The sequence below is a fragment of the Helicoverpa zea genome, chromosome 3 (assembly GCF_022581195.2).
Source record: "Helicoverpa zea isolate HzStark_Cry1AcR chromosome 3, ilHelZeax1.1, whole genome shotgun sequence".
Lineage (NCBI taxonomy): Eukaryota > Metazoa > Arthropoda > Insecta > Lepidoptera > Noctuidae > Helicoverpa > Helicoverpa zea.
In genome coordinates, this window is record NC_061454.1 from 7,633,006 (window position 1) to 7,651,711 (window position 18,706).

General features: G+C 37.7%; 2 protein-coding genes across 3 annotated transcripts in view; one reads left to right on the forward strand and one right to left on the reverse strand.

The window, feature by feature from the left end:
• LOC124645698 (trissin receptor-like) overlaps positions 1 to 15,794 on the forward strand; it is a 123,394-nt gene extending 107,600 nt beyond the window's left edge. Inside the window, exons 8-9 of the mRNA XM_047185552.1 lie at positions 13,347 to 13,349; positions 15,340 to 15,794. Coding sequence (XP_047041508.1) covers positions 13,347 to 13,349; positions 15,340 to 15,359 — 23 coding nt within the window. The 3' untranslated portion in view covers positions 15,360 to 15,794. The remainder of the gene's footprint in view (positions 1 to 13,346; positions 13,350 to 15,339) is intronic.
• LOC124645700 lies at positions 13,002 to 18,010 on the reverse strand. Of its 2 annotated transcripts, XM_047185553.1 has the most exons (3): positions 17,629 to 18,010; positions 16,010 to 17,009; positions 13,002 to 14,197 (listed from the first exon to the last, which is right to left on the reverse strand). In XM_047185553.1, the coding sequence occupies exons 1-2, from the start codon at positions 17,798 to 17,800 to the stop codon at positions 16,030 to 16,032; spliced, it is 1,152 nt and encodes a 383-aa protein (XP_047041509.1). In that variant the 5' UTR covers positions 17,801 to 18,010; the 3' UTR covers positions 13,002 to 14,197; positions 16,010 to 16,029. The 2 variants fall into 2 exon arrangements, with proteins under 2 accessions (XP_047041509.1, XP_047041510.1); XM_047185554.1 differs by lacking the exon at positions 16,010 to 17,009 and having other exon boundaries at positions 17,629 to 17,727.
• Between the last annotated feature and the right edge of the window lie 696 nt (positions 18,011 to 18,706).

Below are 18,706 nucleotides of genomic sequence, written 5' to 3' on the forward strand. Positions count from 1 at the left end.
ACATGTGACACTTATGGGTCGCAGTATTTTAAATTGCTCACCATAGAAGGGGCAAGGGGATCAGCCATACACTTTCTTTAAATAGGGAAGGGAAAATTCCAGATATTGGATTTTGTAAAATATTCACGAGCAATAAATCAGGTAAGTAACAATAATCTGCACACACATACTATACTCCTAGTCAAATTGAGTAAGTACATACCTATAGTATTTTTAATGATGTGGGCAAGTTCCATGTACCTAATGGTATCCCATCGCAAGTAAAGTACTACAAAAGTTATCGACCCGGAATCGAACCCAGAACTTAATCCTTAGCAGTTCCGCTTAGAAAGAAAAGGGTCTCATAATCTTGTATTGTTCATTTTTATTTTTATTTGGGTCAATTAAAATCGGAATAAAGATCGTTATGACCACATAAAGATTTTTCCAATAGAACCGAATTTACTGCTCCCTAGAGCACTTACTCAGCGTTTATTATCGTTTCACAAAGTGTCGATTGTACGCATTTAGCCAATAAAATAGCCTAGATCCTAGTGTTTCAGAACTTATATAAGAAAATAGTAGGTCGGGAGAAATCAAGTCTGAATAAACCCAATATAGACTTTTATTGGGATACTAACCTCCGCCGGCGGTTTCTCCCGCGTCAGATGACAATTTTGTAGCTAGAATTAGTATAAAATATGGTAATTTTCTTCCATAAATAAAATATTTGATTGCTTGACAATTTGGTTCAGAGCTTTCACCTGTTTATTTTATTAGAGCAGGCTTATTTATAGAACTCAAGTGGCATGGAAATCTATATCTGTATACATATAATAAATCTGTAGAAAAGTAATTTTTGTACATTGAAGAAATTGACAAAAAAAATAGCCAGCATTTTAAAGGATAACTAACAGAACCCATTTCCATCATTTTTGTCTGTTTGTCTGTTTATCTGTTTGTTTGTTCGCGATTCACGTAAAATCTACGAATTAAATGCAGACAATGCTTATATACAAAAATTCTACGTAACTTAGGGTATTACTTAGTTTTTGTTTCATCGAAATCGATTCACTCTATCAAAAGATATGATTCATTTTGTGAATTCAAGATGTAAAATATTACGACACGCAATCTATTTGTCAAAACTGTACATTTGAATGTTGTACTTATATTAGTTGATCGGCCTATTATTAATCTTTACACAGAAAATCACACTTTTATAAGTAACTTCGGAAGAAAAAAAAATACGAAAATTTTGTTTAGCCAAGGTTAAAGTAGCTCTATCTGTGGTAAATAAAATACATCAAATTTGTCAAAGGAGCGAGGTGGTAAATGACAATATTACCATACATTCTTTATAGAGGATTATTATTTCAACAGATGGAGTTGTGTATTTTCCGTAATTCACCATATTTTAACACGTAGTGTAATTTTTCGATAGACATTTCAATAGTGTTTGTCAGTTTGCCGTGCCACATCAAAATCCAACTATAATTATTACCTTGATGAAAAGAAAATTAATAGCTCTCAGCCAAATTTAAAACGGTGCCATCTAAATTATTTTTTGAACATTATGTCAAAAATGATGACTTTAGTGGAACAATTAATTATCATTTAAAGTTACAGATGGAGTTCATATTAGGATTTTTTCATCAACATAGTTTAGCTTATCTTCCACTAATGTGGTGGCCTTAAAACAAATTACTTTGAGTGAGTAGTATTAATTAGACCTTAATTATTGTTTCTGATGCAAAATATGTAAACTTAATCCTAGAAGAAATGAGGATCTATCTCTAGCAAGCGCTGCTAAGCGTGAGGTAGGTAGTGTAGGATTCTGTAGCTTTAAAAACAAGCCCAGATACAAAGTGCAGATAAGAAATGGGAGCTCTCTCTATTTAATACCATACACACGTAAAATGCTTTATGCGTCTTAAAACGTACAAATTACGCGCCGCATACCAGAGACATGCTTACTTTCAACTTCTGATCGCAAATACACTGTTCACGATTACGAACAGTCTCAGTAAGACCCGAGCCAAGTCTAAAAACCCTAAAAAACACCTTTTATATAAAACTACGTTTGATGTCATTTAATCAGAAAGACAGAATTGTTCTCTGTTGCAAATCCTATCCACCTTTATCCTATCCTAATCCAGAATGCATTGCACAAAAACCAGTGATATCCTATTCGAGAAGTCAAAAGAGTTGACCTGCCAACGTCAGCTTCTGCGCTAAGCAAGTGTTCTTAATAGTACCATCAGAATTGATCAGAATTACATTCATCGTTGAATGAGGTGAATAAATTTTTAGAAACCACAATAACAGTAGGAGCCAAAGCGTATTATCGCTTCATAGAGCTCTGATTGGCCCCAGGTGACCAAGTCAGGTCTGATTTGTTCGTTCATCAGATCTTTGAAAGTGTTTCGGTGGATACTTACTGTCGTCCGGTTTACGTGTGACACAAAATATGGTATATAAACGTCCTCCGCAAGAGCGAAATTTTCCCGGTGTGCGGTAGTGACGCACAGTATACAACACTTATGTTTCTTTTGATTTGCTGGCTCCACCAAGAAATGACAAATTGCGAGCGTACATTCTGAAAATCTTGGCAAAACTGCAGGTTTCAAGTACGAACACATGAAGTGGACTCTCACAGATACGTACATTTTGCCTATTCGTGAACTAATGCAAACATTTCGGTGGAGTCCCGGCTTAGGCCTCCCCCACATTAGGCGTGCGCGATCCTCGGGCGTGTGAGTAGCGCGGGCGCCGCGCGTGCGTCGCGAGCGCGTTGCGTGAGCGTCGCGTTTTGCTGCCCTGCGGCATTTGCAGCGCGCTCGCGGCGCGCACGCGCCGCTCTCCTTGACGTTTAACTGCTAAGGCGTTTAGCGGGCGGCGGGGATAGCGGGCCAAGGGGTAAGAACGCAACTCGAGCGCCGTGTGCTCGCCGCTAGCGCGTCGCTTGCACTCTTCACACATGCCACAGGGCAGCAAAACGCGACGTTCACGCAGCGCGCTCGCGACGCCCGCGCTACTCACACGCCCGAGGATCGCGCACGCCTAATGTGGGGTCAGCCTTACCATAGTGAGTAAGTGAAACTATCCTACCCTATGCGCCTGCTGATGATGATGACTCATTTTATCATCCATCCAGCTATTCCCCAACTATGTTGGTGTTGGCTTCCAGTCACCGAATCTTTTTGAGTACCAATATTTTGCTTGGAGCGACTACCTATCTACCTATCTTCAATCCAGTCAAATACACAAGACGATATCCATGGTAAGACTGACAGACTTTCTGGCTTCTGATTAGTCGCAGCAGCTGCAGAAAATGTACAAATGACAGCTTTGTCAGACTCAAAGCATGTAGACATAGATTATAGCTGTTTCCTGTGAAAATTACTTACGCACCATACGTAATAATTTTCCAAATTGGCTGAACAACGTCACAAACTTTACTTCTTTTGTTTAGATAAAGGGTCACATCCACAACACAACCTTGATCAATGAATCTATTCGACTGCTAAGTGCTAATCCTAATTATACTGTCACGTGAAAGAATGCACCTACGGGATAAATAGTATTTTGACGATTCTAAATTGCCCACGCAGACGAAGTTGCGGGCAACAGCTAGTTCTATAATAAATTCCATACTAAGTATTGAAAGTACGTGAGATGTGAATAATTTTGCGTTACCAGGTCCCTCAGTTTCTGTGTATTTTCTAAGCAAGCCACCGAGGTTTAAACAATAACATGTCGGAAAACGATCCGTACCCTACGTTACAATATTTAGTAACTAATTTCTAAGGCTGAAAATGGTGCTAACACCTATGAAAATATGCTGAAAATGAATAAAATATTATGGTACAACGTCTTTTTTCTTCAAAATGTAATTTATTGCTTTATCTTGACTTTTCATTAGTTGTATGAAAAGTTCCGCAAACTAACGGACGTATCGTAACTGAATTGCATGCTGCACCTGTATCGGAAATTTCAGACCAGTGATTTGTTTACACTCGACAGAAATGAAAATGGGCCAGTTACAAAATATTTGGGTTTAGCCAGCTAGGGTTTAGCTAGTTTAGCCAGTTTACCTTTTTTTTCCGACGTTAAAAATCATCAAATGACCCCTCCCGCTGTGGGTTAGCAGCGGTAAGGGAGTGTCAGACTCTTACTGACTAAAAACCGTCGTGTTCCGTCATAGGCCTTTTATGTACCAGGGCCGCGGTATCTCTTTCGAACAACCCGCAGCCCCGGCAGGCCTTGGCCCTGCTGGGCCCCGCTGGGGTTGCTGACATCTCTTTGAGGAGCGCGTGGAACAACGCGCGCCGTCGACACGGGTCTGTCGTCTAAGCAGACAGAGGGACGATGAGCCACCCAAACTCACCGCCCACAGACCCACGCCTACGGTGGCCGGGAGTCATCACGCGGCACCCGGCGCCCATGGTGTCTACCTGGTCCAGCGCGGCGGCCGGGATGAGAGGTGCGTACTCTCTAGCGTTCCGCCTCCTCCTTCTCGAGCATGACCGCTTCGCAGAAGGAGGCGACGGCATCCCATTCCCTCTCGCCCCGGACCATGGCCTGAACCAGGACCGGACGCGAGAGGTCGCCGCCGCCCAAAGCCTCGACGAGGACCCGGCGGTGCCCCTCCCATGCGGGGCACACCTGGACTGTGTGGTCCACCGTGTCCTCGGGGCTGTCCGCACAATGGTGAGACCCGGGCGCCTCTTCACGACCGATTCGGTGCAGGTACCTCCCGAAACAACCGTGTCCGGTGAGGACCTGCGTCATGCGGTACGTGAGGGCGCCATGGCTCCTCCCGAGCCACTCCTCAAAGAGGGGACTTACCGCCACGATGGTGGCGTGCCCTGACCTAAATCCTACCTCACGTATTATCCCAAATATACCTGTATAAAATTATACATGCTTAAAGTTGACCTTAGTTGACACCATTACGCGAAAAGTCAATTGTAAACACCAGCGGGGACAAGTGGTAATTGGTATTAGAGGTCCAACGGAACTCGTTACCGTCTTCGAACAGAACGATTTGTCCCTACTAAGTACATTACGTAATTTCCGCCAAAGTAACCTTACCTAATAACAATTTATTTTTACAAGTAACTGACTTATTCGTTTATTGAATTTGGACAAAGTAATAATTTCATCGGTTCCAACAAATTTATTTGTCGCCGAAGCATGTTTTGTCTTGCTCATTGACTGTGAAATAGGCAATCAAAACTGAATTTGTGCTCTCAAATGAAACTCATTTTTGGTTTATTTGTGCTATATAACTATTTTGTCTTTTAGTAAACTCAGTTTAGAAAGATGAGTAGTTGTGTAGAGTTAGTATTAATCGATAAGTAAACCTTTTATATTTAATAGTTCAAATTATTCTAGTGGACTAAATTGCACAGTTATGTAAATACGGAAAAGTTTATGCTTTTAACAAATTATTATTTCTATGGGTTTCATTAGTTTGTATTCATTTTAATTTGTATTCAAAATAACTTTTACGGTAGAGTCACCTACCGTAAAAGTTATTTTGAATACAAATTTTGAAACTGACCCGTGTATATTGGCCTCGAGTGTATTAACTTGAATCGTTGACCGCAGTTTGTCATAATTTTGGCAATATAATGAAATGGGCAGGAAATGTTGATTTGCATTGTGGTCCGTAATTTTCATAATTCATTCGATGTGAACACTGAACAAAATGCTTCGTAAATTAACATAACAACTACATGTAAGTTTCAATAAACTGAATTGTGTAACGTTTAATTACCGTTTCGACTGGTTTCTGGTTTATTGATTAGCTTTAAGCCGCATACACACAGACGTACGGATCTGCCTGACAAAACTGCTGATGTTGTCGACAGATACGGATTTACTTGTCACCTGTTTGCTCGTCGTTAACAAGCGTGTGGCCTTGGCTTTAAATCCTAAGTTCGGTTCTCCGGTTATTTAAATTTTTCTTTCTTTCTTCTCGATACAGATACAACTCTGTCTCAGAGTATGCCAAATTGATGATAGAGGTGAATAACCTCTGTCTTAACCCTTATACATAAAGCTGGCTAGCATTACATAATGAATTTAATTACCCCATAAGCATGGGTAACTTTCTTATCGTGCTTAAGTTAAGAACATTACGTTGAGACATTAAAGTGGCTTTAAGTATCTTACTCAAGCCATATTTTGGGTTCCATCAAATACATACGTATAGGAGTAGATGTGGTTATAAGGGAAAAGTTTAAAACATTTAATTAATTTTATAAATAGATTGCGAATACATGAAAGTGTTTTACAGCTAATTATAACGAAATCTCGGCTTCTTCCGTTATCGATATTTCAAGTATTAGGAAGAAGCGCTTTAATTGCTGTTCACGTTTTGAACTTTAGCATATAGGTATACAATATTGAATATTGGGATTTTTTTTTTCGGAATCATTCCATATTATAAACATACGTTTGCCATCTTTAATTTCTCGCTAATATATGATTTGTTAATTTGTAATCGATCCTGTTAATTTATTCATGCATTGGATGCGTTGTCCTCCGAACATCAAATTAATTACAGACAAGCAAGGTTATTAATTATATCTATAGTGGTATGCACAAAGCATATAGTGATGAGGTACTTAGTAATTTGCTTAATTTATAGTATCTATGGCATATGTAATTAAATAAGTTATTGTCGTATGATCAAAATTACAGATTAAACTTCTTATACGTAGTTATTACTTGAAATAATATAGTTCAATGGACAGATAGATTAGAACCCCCGCACATTGCAAACATTTAGGTAGTCTTCTGATTGCTGATAGTTTGTTCGGTATCATAAATCAGTATGAAGATGAATAGTGTCAATCCGATTAAAAAGTTTTACGATTACGTTAAAAAAAACTATCAGGTAAACGTCCGACCTACTATAGGCCGACAGTTCCGTTTACAATGTGCAGTGGTCTTGGCTCATAGTGTAGTGTGAGAGAAACTGTGGGGTGCTGTGACACACAACAGCTTTATTCTAAACGTTATGTTAGATAGTAAAATGTGTGTTCTATTTAATATGCGAAGCAGGAAGGGGTGGAGAACTGGTTCGCGTTTCAACCACTTTAACCTACATGTGAATATTTTACGCAGGGTGGGTTACTATGTCTCTCTACTCTTGTTTTAGGGCAGATCAGAGAATCCGCTTGATAAGGGTTAAAAAGGTAAGGATTATGTCGCTTGTTCTGCTGAAAAACTTAGATACCTTTTGTATCATTCGTAATATTGTAACTAGTACCTAAAAGACTAGAAAATCGCGAATCTGACTCCGGCGCGAAGGGTTTCGAACAAATTAAGTCTGGCGTATGGAAAGCCCATTACTATGTAATTTATTTAATTAATTTTGATATAAAAGTACAGTACATTTTCAACCATCTACTTATTGCCATTATCAGTATCGAGCCAAAAAAAATCCGAATGGTAAAATCAAGTTTGTTGTATGGGAGCTTCGTAAAATATTGTTTTTTGTTAAAGCGACAACGAAAATACATCATGTGAGAAACAAGATAAGTAATCCAATAAAGACGTTCTATATTTAATGTGACTTGGAGATAAACCACGTGCTGTTTAAGTTGTAGTTTGAGATCTGGAATGGTAATGATGGCGAGTCTTAACAGTACCTAATGGGTGTGAACGTATCGTATATACCTACTACTACCTATAGCATAAAGGTCTTAACCCAACTGACGAACCTCTTTATGTGAATGTCAGTTCTTATCCAGTCATACTTAAGTACCTAATATTGACTACTCAGATTTTTTTTTCAGTCATTTATGAAATACCACTGCGTTTAATAATACTCGATTTCACTCTGCATAGGTTCCGTGTAGAATAGAAATTATTATTGATGTATCATTCATAATTCGTATTAACATAACCTGACATATTTCCCTCTCACGTGTGTGAATATCAATACAAAAGAGTGGGTGTTATGGAATATAATCGCATTGGTAATTTGTTTCCATGAAACTCATTTGCAATCGATCTATTTTTACGTTGATAAGTAAGCATGAGATGAAACTGTTTACCCTAACAGGTACTTTACCCAATTGATGACCAACAGTCTGTAGCGATTTTGTAACTTTATTTACTCGCAGAATATATTATTTCTACTATATTCTGATTCCTATTTATGGGAGTGAAATGGATACAAGGAAAAAGCATTATAGAGGCGCAGTCGGAAATTATTACGGCTTTTTCCGGTTTTAAGACATAAGCGTCATTTTCTCTGCAATATTTTCTTTCGCTGTGAATTGCACAAAATACATAAATAGAAGTGTATAAGAATAAATCAAGCAACGCTATTGCCTAATATATATAAGATACAGCATAATGCCGTTCTACACAAAAATGCCGTTTACTTAAATTCGATCAATCCTTTTACTACCTACATGAAAGATAATTTGTAATTTTATTTTACAGTCTTCGATAAGTTTCTCTGATATTTCTGGTCACGTTCACCGGGAGTCGTGATTTTTGAACGTCTTTTGCGAAGTTCCCTTTACGAATAGGCTTTTTTATTTCTCTTGGCACGACCCAGCGATAACATTTTACTATAAACCTAGATAGGAATTGTACCCAACTGTTGACCAAAATTAGTGTTTTACTACTTACTTATTACAGAATATTTGAGTTCAAAAGTACCTCGTTCGTCTGTAAGTTCAAGTTTATGAAAGTAATCATGTTATCATAACCGTGGGATGAAGATTCATGGGATTCCAGGACGGATAGAACATACCTAAAGATAACGTTCTAATATAAGCTTATAATCTCTACCCAGTCTCTGAGCTGAACATGAATTATTAAGGGCAGAAAAGGCGATTTAAAAAAACTGAAATAAACATTCTTCGACATGGTCGGAAGTTACAGCGAACCTCGCGCCAGCCAGAAAACTAGCCCGCCTCGCTGTTCCCGCGCATAAATTACAGCATCAAGACAACGCAATTAAAACTGAGACAGAAAGCAGAGAACTATTTTCTTTTATTGTCCTCCACAATCTCGAGAAGCCCCATTCAAACTACAGCTTTACTACACTTCCTTAACTTTTTGTTTACTATCTGTAAGTTGGGTGAGTTATAAGTTTGGCTTAACGTCACATAAAGTAAGATCAACCAAGTGTGAAGTAAGGTGGTTTTAACCATAATTTGTTGTGATCGGCACCGGTAGTTGTTGTTATAATGTTTCATGGATATTTACACGTGTGTCAAGGTTCACATCTTAAGAAGCTGTTTTCAGGGACCCTTTGTGGGTGGTGTGTTAGTTAAGTCATAGTAGTAATATAGACATTCTAGAATTTAATCCTTGGTAAGCAAGCATGTGCGTTAATACTACTAATATATTTTATCTTTTTTTATGCAGTGTGTAATAAATTACTAATAATAAACCTGTGAGAAATAAAATAAAAATCACAATAGCCTATTTATTCAGTAAACTTTAAAGTATACAAACTGTTGATTTGCATCCGTGCCATATTCAAGGACGTAATTATGCTAATGATTCTCGACCCAAATCAACAAAAAAATTGGTACGTATTTTTTTTTTTCGGAATTCCGTCAATGTCATCTAGCCGTAGTTAAACTTGGCGCGTGTATTACTGGTACCTTAAACCCGTGGTGCGCCCTCACACAAAAGCATACGCAACGATTATTCATAAATTTCATTCATGAAATTGGATTACTTCTGAAATACTACGACATTACAATGACAAAAAAAGCAGTGCATATTAGATATTTCCCGTCTACTGTAATTACAATCGATTATTTACGTATTTTATGTCCCCTCCTGAAGTATGGCACAAATACAAATAAACACCTTGTATTTTATGGAAATATCGAATTTAATGATAGTGAATTAAAAACAAAATCACAAATGACCTTCGCCCACAGGAGGCACAATGTATGTATTAAGCTTCTTTAAACCCTAAACCACATAAATCTTGTCAAAAGCTTAAACAATTGAAAAACTAACTCACAAATAGCAAACAACAGGCAAGTACCTTTAGGTAAACATTTCAATACAGCATGCGTTCATGACCTTTCATTTGAGCTTGTTAAATCCATTCTTAAAATACTCCTACTCCATTTTGAGAGTAGAATAATAAAACGCAATATGCAAATACTATTCTATACGTAACTTAGATAACAGTCATTGACTGCCACTTCTCCTACCTATAAATTACAAACGTGGCCTGAATTTTCGGCACAGTTTATGTCGCTTCAGTGATTTTAGCAGTTATTTCACACCAGTCAACCCTTCCAGTCACGCTGTCGAATGTATTTGTATGTAAAATGTGTATTTGCGTACCGAAATGTCGGTTCAATTCAAAATTATTAGCAGTTTAGGCTGGAAGTTAGCTACGTGTGAATCAACAGGTTAGGCTGAATTCGTGTCAATAGGTACCTATGTGACCAATTTTATAGACTTATGTTGGGAACTAATCTAAGTTTCGAGAAAATATACTGAGTTACTTTGTGTACACATTATTCTATATAAGTATTTACTTATTATATTACAATAATTATGGCTGAAAACATTTTTTTTCTGACTTTTGTCTGCCCAATGGACAAGAAAACAAAGTTCCGTTTCGTAACACACATTTTTATATAAATGTTATATTTACCTACTGCTTCCAATCACCTGTTTACAATTTATATTTATTAATGGTCGATGACGTATTTTAAGGTAAAGTCCACAGAATATTGGCAATAAAGGAATCAAATGCTTTGATGTACAATATTGAATTTACTTTAAGGAAGCGGCATTTTCATTTCATTGTATATTAATTGAATCCGCTTGATTTTATTAGTAAACCAAATATCCCAATCCAATATTATATTAATCTCTATTGGCAATTTAATACTTTGTTTGTAATAGACTTCGATTCTACTGGAATTGTGAATAATATGACACCAACTCGAAACAAGTTATATTGAATGTTCGAAAATAATTTAATTACTGTCCTTGACGTAGAAATCACTTCTAAGTATGAAACATGACCTCCTTTAAGTACCTGTCGAATACTAAGATTAAAAATTATATATGTACACCCTGTACTGTATTTCCATCAGTTCTGACTATATAATAATATGATAACCTGTATACTCGTGCTGAATTTTGGTATTAGCTTCCAGGAAATTCCACTCTTACTCATACTTAGAATTTTGCAATCTAATCTGTATAATGTGGTGAAGCTGAAGGGTTTTTTGGAATAAACCTTCATTGTTTATTTGACGTCCCCTTGACGACCTCGAGGCTATATAATTTGTTAAAGTTTCAATTATTACTACTTGTCGGCCTACTGGCCTATTAACCAATTTGAATTTGGAGTACTTAAAAAGAATAATATAAAAAAAATGGGTTGTCTGTGATGTGTCATGTCATTGTACTTTCATGAAAATGTATTTATAATTTTCTCCTAAATAAATATTATTGTGGATTCTATTGTGTGTTACTCTCTGGGGTGGGAAGAAGCTCTCACCAATAGGTTATGGCCCAGACGACGTTTACATCGAAAATTGAGAATTTGAATGGTACAAATTATGAAACCTGGAAGGTTCAAGTGCAGGCGTTGCTCACGAGAAATCAGGTATGGAAATACGTAAATGGAACTATACCTAAGCCGGACTCAGCAGTGGAGTCGTGCGCATGGTCTGATAAAGACGATATGGCAAAGGCTGATTTGATAATGGCAATGTATCCAAGTGAGCTTAAACACATAAGAGGGTGTGAAACGTCGCACGAGATATGGAGAAAATTGGAGAAAACGTATGCATCTAAAGGTCCCGTAAGAAAGGCAAGTCTGTTAAAGAAGTTAACGTTGAGCCGCATGAAGGAAGGAGATGACGTACGGAGTCACCTGAATAATTTCTTCGAAGCTGCGAATATGTTAAGTGATATGGGTGTAGAAATACACGAAGACTTGATGTCTATCTTATTACTGTATAGCTTGCCAGAGAGTTACGAAAATTTTAGATGTTCTATGGAGAGCAGAGACGAACTACCAAACATAGAGGTACTAAAGATTAAGATCTTGGAGAAGGCATATAGCTCGACTTGTACTGAAATGAAAAGTATTGAAGGAGCCATGTATGCGAAGAATAAAGGATTTAAAAAGAACTCGAACCGTAAAGAACAAAATACAAAGAGTAAATTTATATACAAATGTTATAAGTGTCATGAAGTTGGACATAAATATTCAGAATGTAAAATGAATCAAAAGAATGATGACGCGAGATGTGCAACAGAATACAACAAGGAGGACAGTATTTTTGATATTCTTTTTAATTGTACAAACTTTTCTAATAATTTACAAATTAAAAAGAATGACTGGATCCTTGATAGTGGCTGTACATCGCATTTATGTAACGATTTATATAAATTTACAGATAATTTTTGTATTTTACAGGATAAGCTGAACTTAGCATCAAATCTGTCGACGGATGTAAAGGGCAAAGGTGACGTAAGGTTGTCAGCATCAGGCAGGAGGCTTATTTTGAAGAATACTCTGTATGTACCAGATCTTCGTAGTAATTTATTAAGAATCAAACGAACTTACCTGGTGAAGTTTGATTCCAATTATGCGAGGGTCTCAACCGAAGACGATTACATTTTACTTGCAGCATAACATGATATGATGCTATCTTCGTCACACCTTTAAAGCTATAATATCTAAAAAAAAGAAACCTGTATCTTCTGTCTCACTCCCCCCTACTCCCGAGTGCGCGCGCCACTGCTTATCATTATTTAGAGTACTTTTTGTGTTATTGCAAATATTTATTTTTTATTTTTCTGGGTAGGGTGGGATGGGATGTAATCGTCTTCGGTTGAGACCCTCGCATAATTGGAATCAAACTTCACCAGGTAAGTTCGTTTGATTCTTAATTATTATCCTTCGGGTCTCAACCGAAGACGATTACATTTTACTTGCAGATGTTTAGAGCAACGTAAATCAAAAAAAAATAAAATAAAATAAAAAATACGTTAGAAAATTAGGAAAATTTTAATTGAAGAACAAAATTGCTAGATTTTGTACAGCTTAATCATATAACATAAGAACATTTATTACCAGACAATATACATTTATCGTTTTCTTAACATAATTTGTTAATAAAATAAATGCAATTGATACTGCAGTTACGAGCTATATTATCACAATTATTTACGTGCCGAATAAGGCATTTACAAAATCATTATTATTACTGTTAGCAGTATCCCTACGGTAGTATTTAAAAAATACGTTGGAGGTATTACTCCAACCCGCGGCCTTGCGGACCACCTCTAGATTAACTCCAGATCGGTAAGCGGCAGATGTGGAAGCCGAGCGGGTACTGTGAGCTCCAAATACGGAAATATCTATGCCGCTTGCCTGCAACACTGTTTTAACCCAGCGTGCTAACGTCTGAGAACAAACTTTTTTATGAGGTCTACGCACTCCAATAAACAAGTGTTCCTCAGGCAAATTATGCCGCAAATCTCTGGTCTTTTCAATATATGTTTCAACTGCCAGAGCCGGACAAATACTGGGGTTTGTGCGAATAAAGGGCAATCTGATGAGTGGTTGGCAAGCCCCGGGCTTTGAAGTTTTAATTAAATCGCTAATTTTAATCACAATTTCATTGTCATGTTTTGATATATTTTTTAATTTTATAAGACTAATAGTTTGCATCCTTTGCGCAGATGCAATTGCTAAAAGAGAACAAGTTTTGTGTGATAAATCAACTAAATCAATATTATCATAGGGATACATTGTTGAAAGATAGTTCAGCACTATATTTGTGTCCCACGTAGTACTATATTTTGGAGTTGGAGGAGCTAGCCTATACACGCCCTTGAGGAAACGATTGACACAGTCATTAACCGTAACATGAGTGCCTAATATAATTGATAAAGCAGACCTGTGTGTATTTAAACTACTATAGCTCGCACCTTCTTCAAATTTTAATGTTAAAAAGGACAAAACTTTGGAACTATCAGCTTCGAAAATATCCAAATTTTTGTCTTTACAATATATCCACCAAGATTTAAAAGAACTACTATATTGATTTAAAGTACTAGCTGCAAAGGAAGCTATCATTATGTCTAAGGACGCTGGTGGAACGCCGCGCTTAATCATTGATTGCCTGACAATCTGGCTGCCACCAGGATAAGACTCGTATGGAGTGGATGGTGAATTCTGAAAGGAGAAAGTAGTAAGAATTTATCTGGTCCGAAGTACATTTTTTCGGATACAACAAGCCTGGACCATAAAGGGTACCAAGGCTGGGATGGCCAATAAGGTACCACAACGATACCTATTGCTTTTTCCGTTATAATTTTTTCGAGCACTCTTGTGATCAAGCAAAACGGGGGGAATGCGTAAAAGTTTATATTTTTCCAACAAATTGTGAATGCGTCTACAACCTCAGAATAAGGGTCAAGTTTCCACGACGCGTATCTTCTACATTTATAATTTTGAGCACTAGCAAAGAGATCACATTCTGGTTCTCCTAAGGACTTGATAATTTGCGAAAAGACATAATCTGAAACTTCCCATTCCGTATCGATATTGATTCGCCGAGATTCTCGATCTGCTAAAATATTATCAGACGACTTGACATAAGATGCAAATACGAAGATCCTTTTTGACTCACACCATTGCCATATCTTTCGTGCAAGATCATTTAAATGTGGGTATTGAATGCCCCCCATTCGATTTATGTATGAAATGGCCGTTGTGTTGTCAATTCGTAATAAAATATTGCATTCTTGTAAGTTAGTAGTAAATATTTTTAGCCCATAAAATGCGGCTTGGAACTCCTTTTCATTTATGTGAAGGGCCAATTCGTTTGATGACCAGTTGCCATTAGCACATTGATTGCCGCATGCCGCACCCCAGCCAGTACTTGAGGCGTCAGTGAAAATTTCCAATAAATAATAGTCATTTTTACGAATAGGTGAAAAAGAAGTCATAATTTTATTTGTCCACCATAAAAGATCATGTTTAAGGCTTTCCTCTAATTTCATAAGTTTGTTATAGTTGTCTGTATAATCTAACGCCAAGAATTTTTCTCTTTCAAACAATTTAGTGTACATCCAGCCGTAACTGACAGCTGGGCATGCGGCAGTCAAAAGTCCTATGAATTCGGCAAAAAACCTAATGGTACATCTAGTTTTACCTAAGATCTCCGATGCTCGATTTTTTATCCGAATTTTCTTCTCGTCTGGTAATTTAATAGTCATGTCCGTGGTGTTAAAGATAAAACCTAAGAATTTACAAGTCTGAGTAGGTACCATGACACTTTTCTTAATATTGATGATGAACCCTAAAGATTCCAGAAGAGCACAGGTATTGCTGACGTTTTTTAAGCAGTCAGAGTACGAGCTGGCCAGGCATAAAAAATCATCAAGATAATTGACTGATAGAAAACCAGATAAACGTAGGTATTCTAAGACGGGCTTGAGAATTTTTGTGAAAACCAACGGTGCTGTGCAAAGGCCGAACGGAAGGACGTTAAATTCGTATAATTGTGACTTCCATCGAAATCGTAACTTTTTTCTGTCAGGTTTATTTATTCTAATCAAAAAATATGCATCTTTAATATCTATTGTAGCCATGAAATCATTTCGATTCAATAGTCTGAGTGCCGTCCGGTAATCCTCCATTTTAAAATGATCAGTTTTAATAAATTTATTAAGTTCTTTTAAATTCAATATGAAACGATGAGTTCCGTTCGGCTTAGGCACTGTGAAAATTGGCGATACAAACTGGTTTTCACAAAACTCGCAAGGTGATATGAACTCAGCACTTAGTAGTTGAGAACACACATTGATCAATTATTTTAATTTGTGATTGCGAGTTACATGCATTATTTTGTGGCTCCGATGTTTGTGAGGGTTCTACAATGAAGGGTATTTTATACCCTTGAATCCAACTCAAAATGATCTGATCTTTAGTAATGTCATGCCATTTATCATAAAAATATGATAAGCGGCCTGCAACAGGTACCTGTCTGACGTCCTCTTCGTCTATCGTCTCCGCGTCTGGTGCCGCGCGTTGCTGGTGGGGCGGCGGACTCGCGGCGCCTCCTGTCGGCGGTCCCTCGGTGGTCGACGCGGTGCTGGGGTCGGCCGCGGCTGGACCGCTGCTGCTACGTGCGGCGGCGCCCCCCTCGAGTTTAAAGCACCCCTAGTTTGTGTTGCTGACAGGGTCCTATACTGAGGACGCTGAATTTTTTGTTTAATTTCAGAACCAGTCTTGTTTATGGCTTTCGAGGTCTTAATATGTTCTGATAATGCAGATCCAAACAGATGCTCATCGATGTTTGTATTTTTGACGGTATCTTTAATGCTTCTATTGAGAGTACTAAGCGCTGCATAACGCCGAGATAGCGACTCTTTATAATGGCTATCACATACGAGCCGACCGGCATCGCTGAGGGATTTAATAATATCCTGAGGTACTGTATTATTAGATGACAAGGCCCAATTCAAAGCTCGTCCTATAGCTGCAAGACTATTAGCAAGTTGATTTTGTTTACTTTGACTGTATAGATCTTTCTTAATATTAACATCTGACAGAGCTGCCTTGATTTCTAAATTTAATTTAGGAGCTTTCATGTTGGGACAATTTTCTGGTGGTAAGTAGCATTTCATTAGCTCCATTTGTGTTTCCTTAGATAACCCGTTGACTAATATATGCGTCCACCTTGACGCAATGTCTTTATGAAGACTATCTCCATAATTTTTTTGATTGGTAGGGTCCTCGCCTAGTAGTTGTAGAATATCTGGATCTAATGTAAATATATTCTCATCTACCGTCGGTGATGCTTGGGCTTCTTCTGCAATCGTTATCGACTGGCCAGCCTGCGCAGGTGCTACCGATTCTGCTGTAGGCACAGTAGGTGGTGCCGTCACTGAAACCAGTGTAGACGGTCCGGCGATTGGTTCTGCTGGGTCCGACGGAGAATCATCGTGGATGTTTATGACCTCATTTGCGGTATCTTCTCCTAAGGGGAAGCAATACAATAAACGAAATCAGATCTCAGACAATCAGATTAATGCAAATGCTGGGTTAACGTGGAAATACACCCTCGACACCGCTTTGCGTGGGAGTGATGCCTCAACATGCTATAGGTACATGGAGATGATGCCTCAACACGTTTTACGTGGAGAAATTGCCTCAACACGATTTACGTGGAGAAAGAAAAAACACCTCAACACGATTTACGTGGAGAAAAAGAAGAAACACCTCAACACGATTTACGTGGAGAAATAAAAGCCTCGACACAATTTATGTGGAGAAGTAGCCTCAACACGAATGTGGAGAGAACACGAACAAGTCTCGACACGATGTACGCGGAGAAAAAACTAATACACAGTTTTCACAGTGATAGTACTTACACGATTTACGTGAAGTAAATATTTCCTCATCATGGTGCACATGGAGCTACCAGTGGGTACTTATGATTATTTATCATTATGTAGGAATGGCTAACTACGACGATCAAATTGCTCACAAAATTAAATATTACAATTTGTGGGTACTTGGTAATCACTAAATTATATTTGCATGAAAACTGACCAAATTTATAAGTATTATGCACTTGTAATAAGGTTTTTATTTACCTGGCATATCCGCGTATTGTTCATATTCATCATAATAACGAACCGCGTGGTCGCTTTCTTCCGATGATGATAAACGCTGTCTTTTCCTTAATTTTGATTCCAACTTCTTAACTTTCCGCAAAATACTATTATAATCACTATCTCTCGACCTTGACCGCTTTCTTTTTCCCATTTTTCAAATTACTGAAAGCCGTTACGAAAGTAGGTGTGATTCCGATAACACAAAAACACGTAATGACAAGCAGTGGCGCGCGCACTCGGGAGTAGGGGGGAGTGAGACAGAAGATACAGGTTTCTTTTTTTTAGATATTATAGCTTTAAAGGTGTGACGAAGATAGCATCATATCATGTAATGCTGCAAGTAAAATGTAATCGTCTTCGGTTGAGACCCGAAGGATAATTATCTGTAGCGAGGATTGCAGACAATGGGTATGAAGTTCAATTTCATAAAGATAGGGCCTGTATTAATTCGTCAAACGGAAATACTGTAATGACAGCCGAACGTGTAGGAAATCTTTACGTTTTTAAGAGATTGGATGAACAAGCATATTTTATTGCTGATCCAATCGACATAGTAGAGTGGCATAGTCGCATAGGTCACTTAAATGGTAAAGATCTCTTAAAGTTGTTGAACCATTGCGGATATAATACTAAGGAGGCAGATTTACGTAAAATATCGAATTGTGATGTTTGTGCTAAGGGAAAAATGAGTTCGTTACCTTTTTCGAGATCGGGTGGTCCATGTAATGAATTATTACGTATTGTTCATTCCGATATAGTAGGTCCTTTAAAAATACAGTCAATTGGCGGAGCGAAATATTTTGTAACTTTTATTGACGACAGTACCCGTTGGTGTGAAGTATATTTACTTGGAAAGAAAAGTGCAGTGTTTAGCGCATTTAAGCTATACAAAAGTCATGCTGAAAGACTCACAGGAAAGAAAATTAAATTTCTTCAATCTGACAACGGCGGTGAATACTGCAGTCGTGAATTTGATGAATTTTTAAATCAAGAAGGCATTCAAAGAAGGCTGAGTATTTCGCGATCACCTCAAATGAACGGAGTCAGTGAACGAATG

Coding starts and splice junctions, on each gene's coding strand:
- LOC124645700 (XM_047185553.1), bottom strand. CDS start 17,800: ATGGGAAAAAGAAAGCGGTCAAGGTCGAGAGATAGTGATTATAATAGT. Junction 17,010..17,628: donor ACAATACGCGGATATGCCAG/GTAAATAAAAAC, acceptor GCTTCCCCTTAG/GAGAAGATACCGCAAATGAG.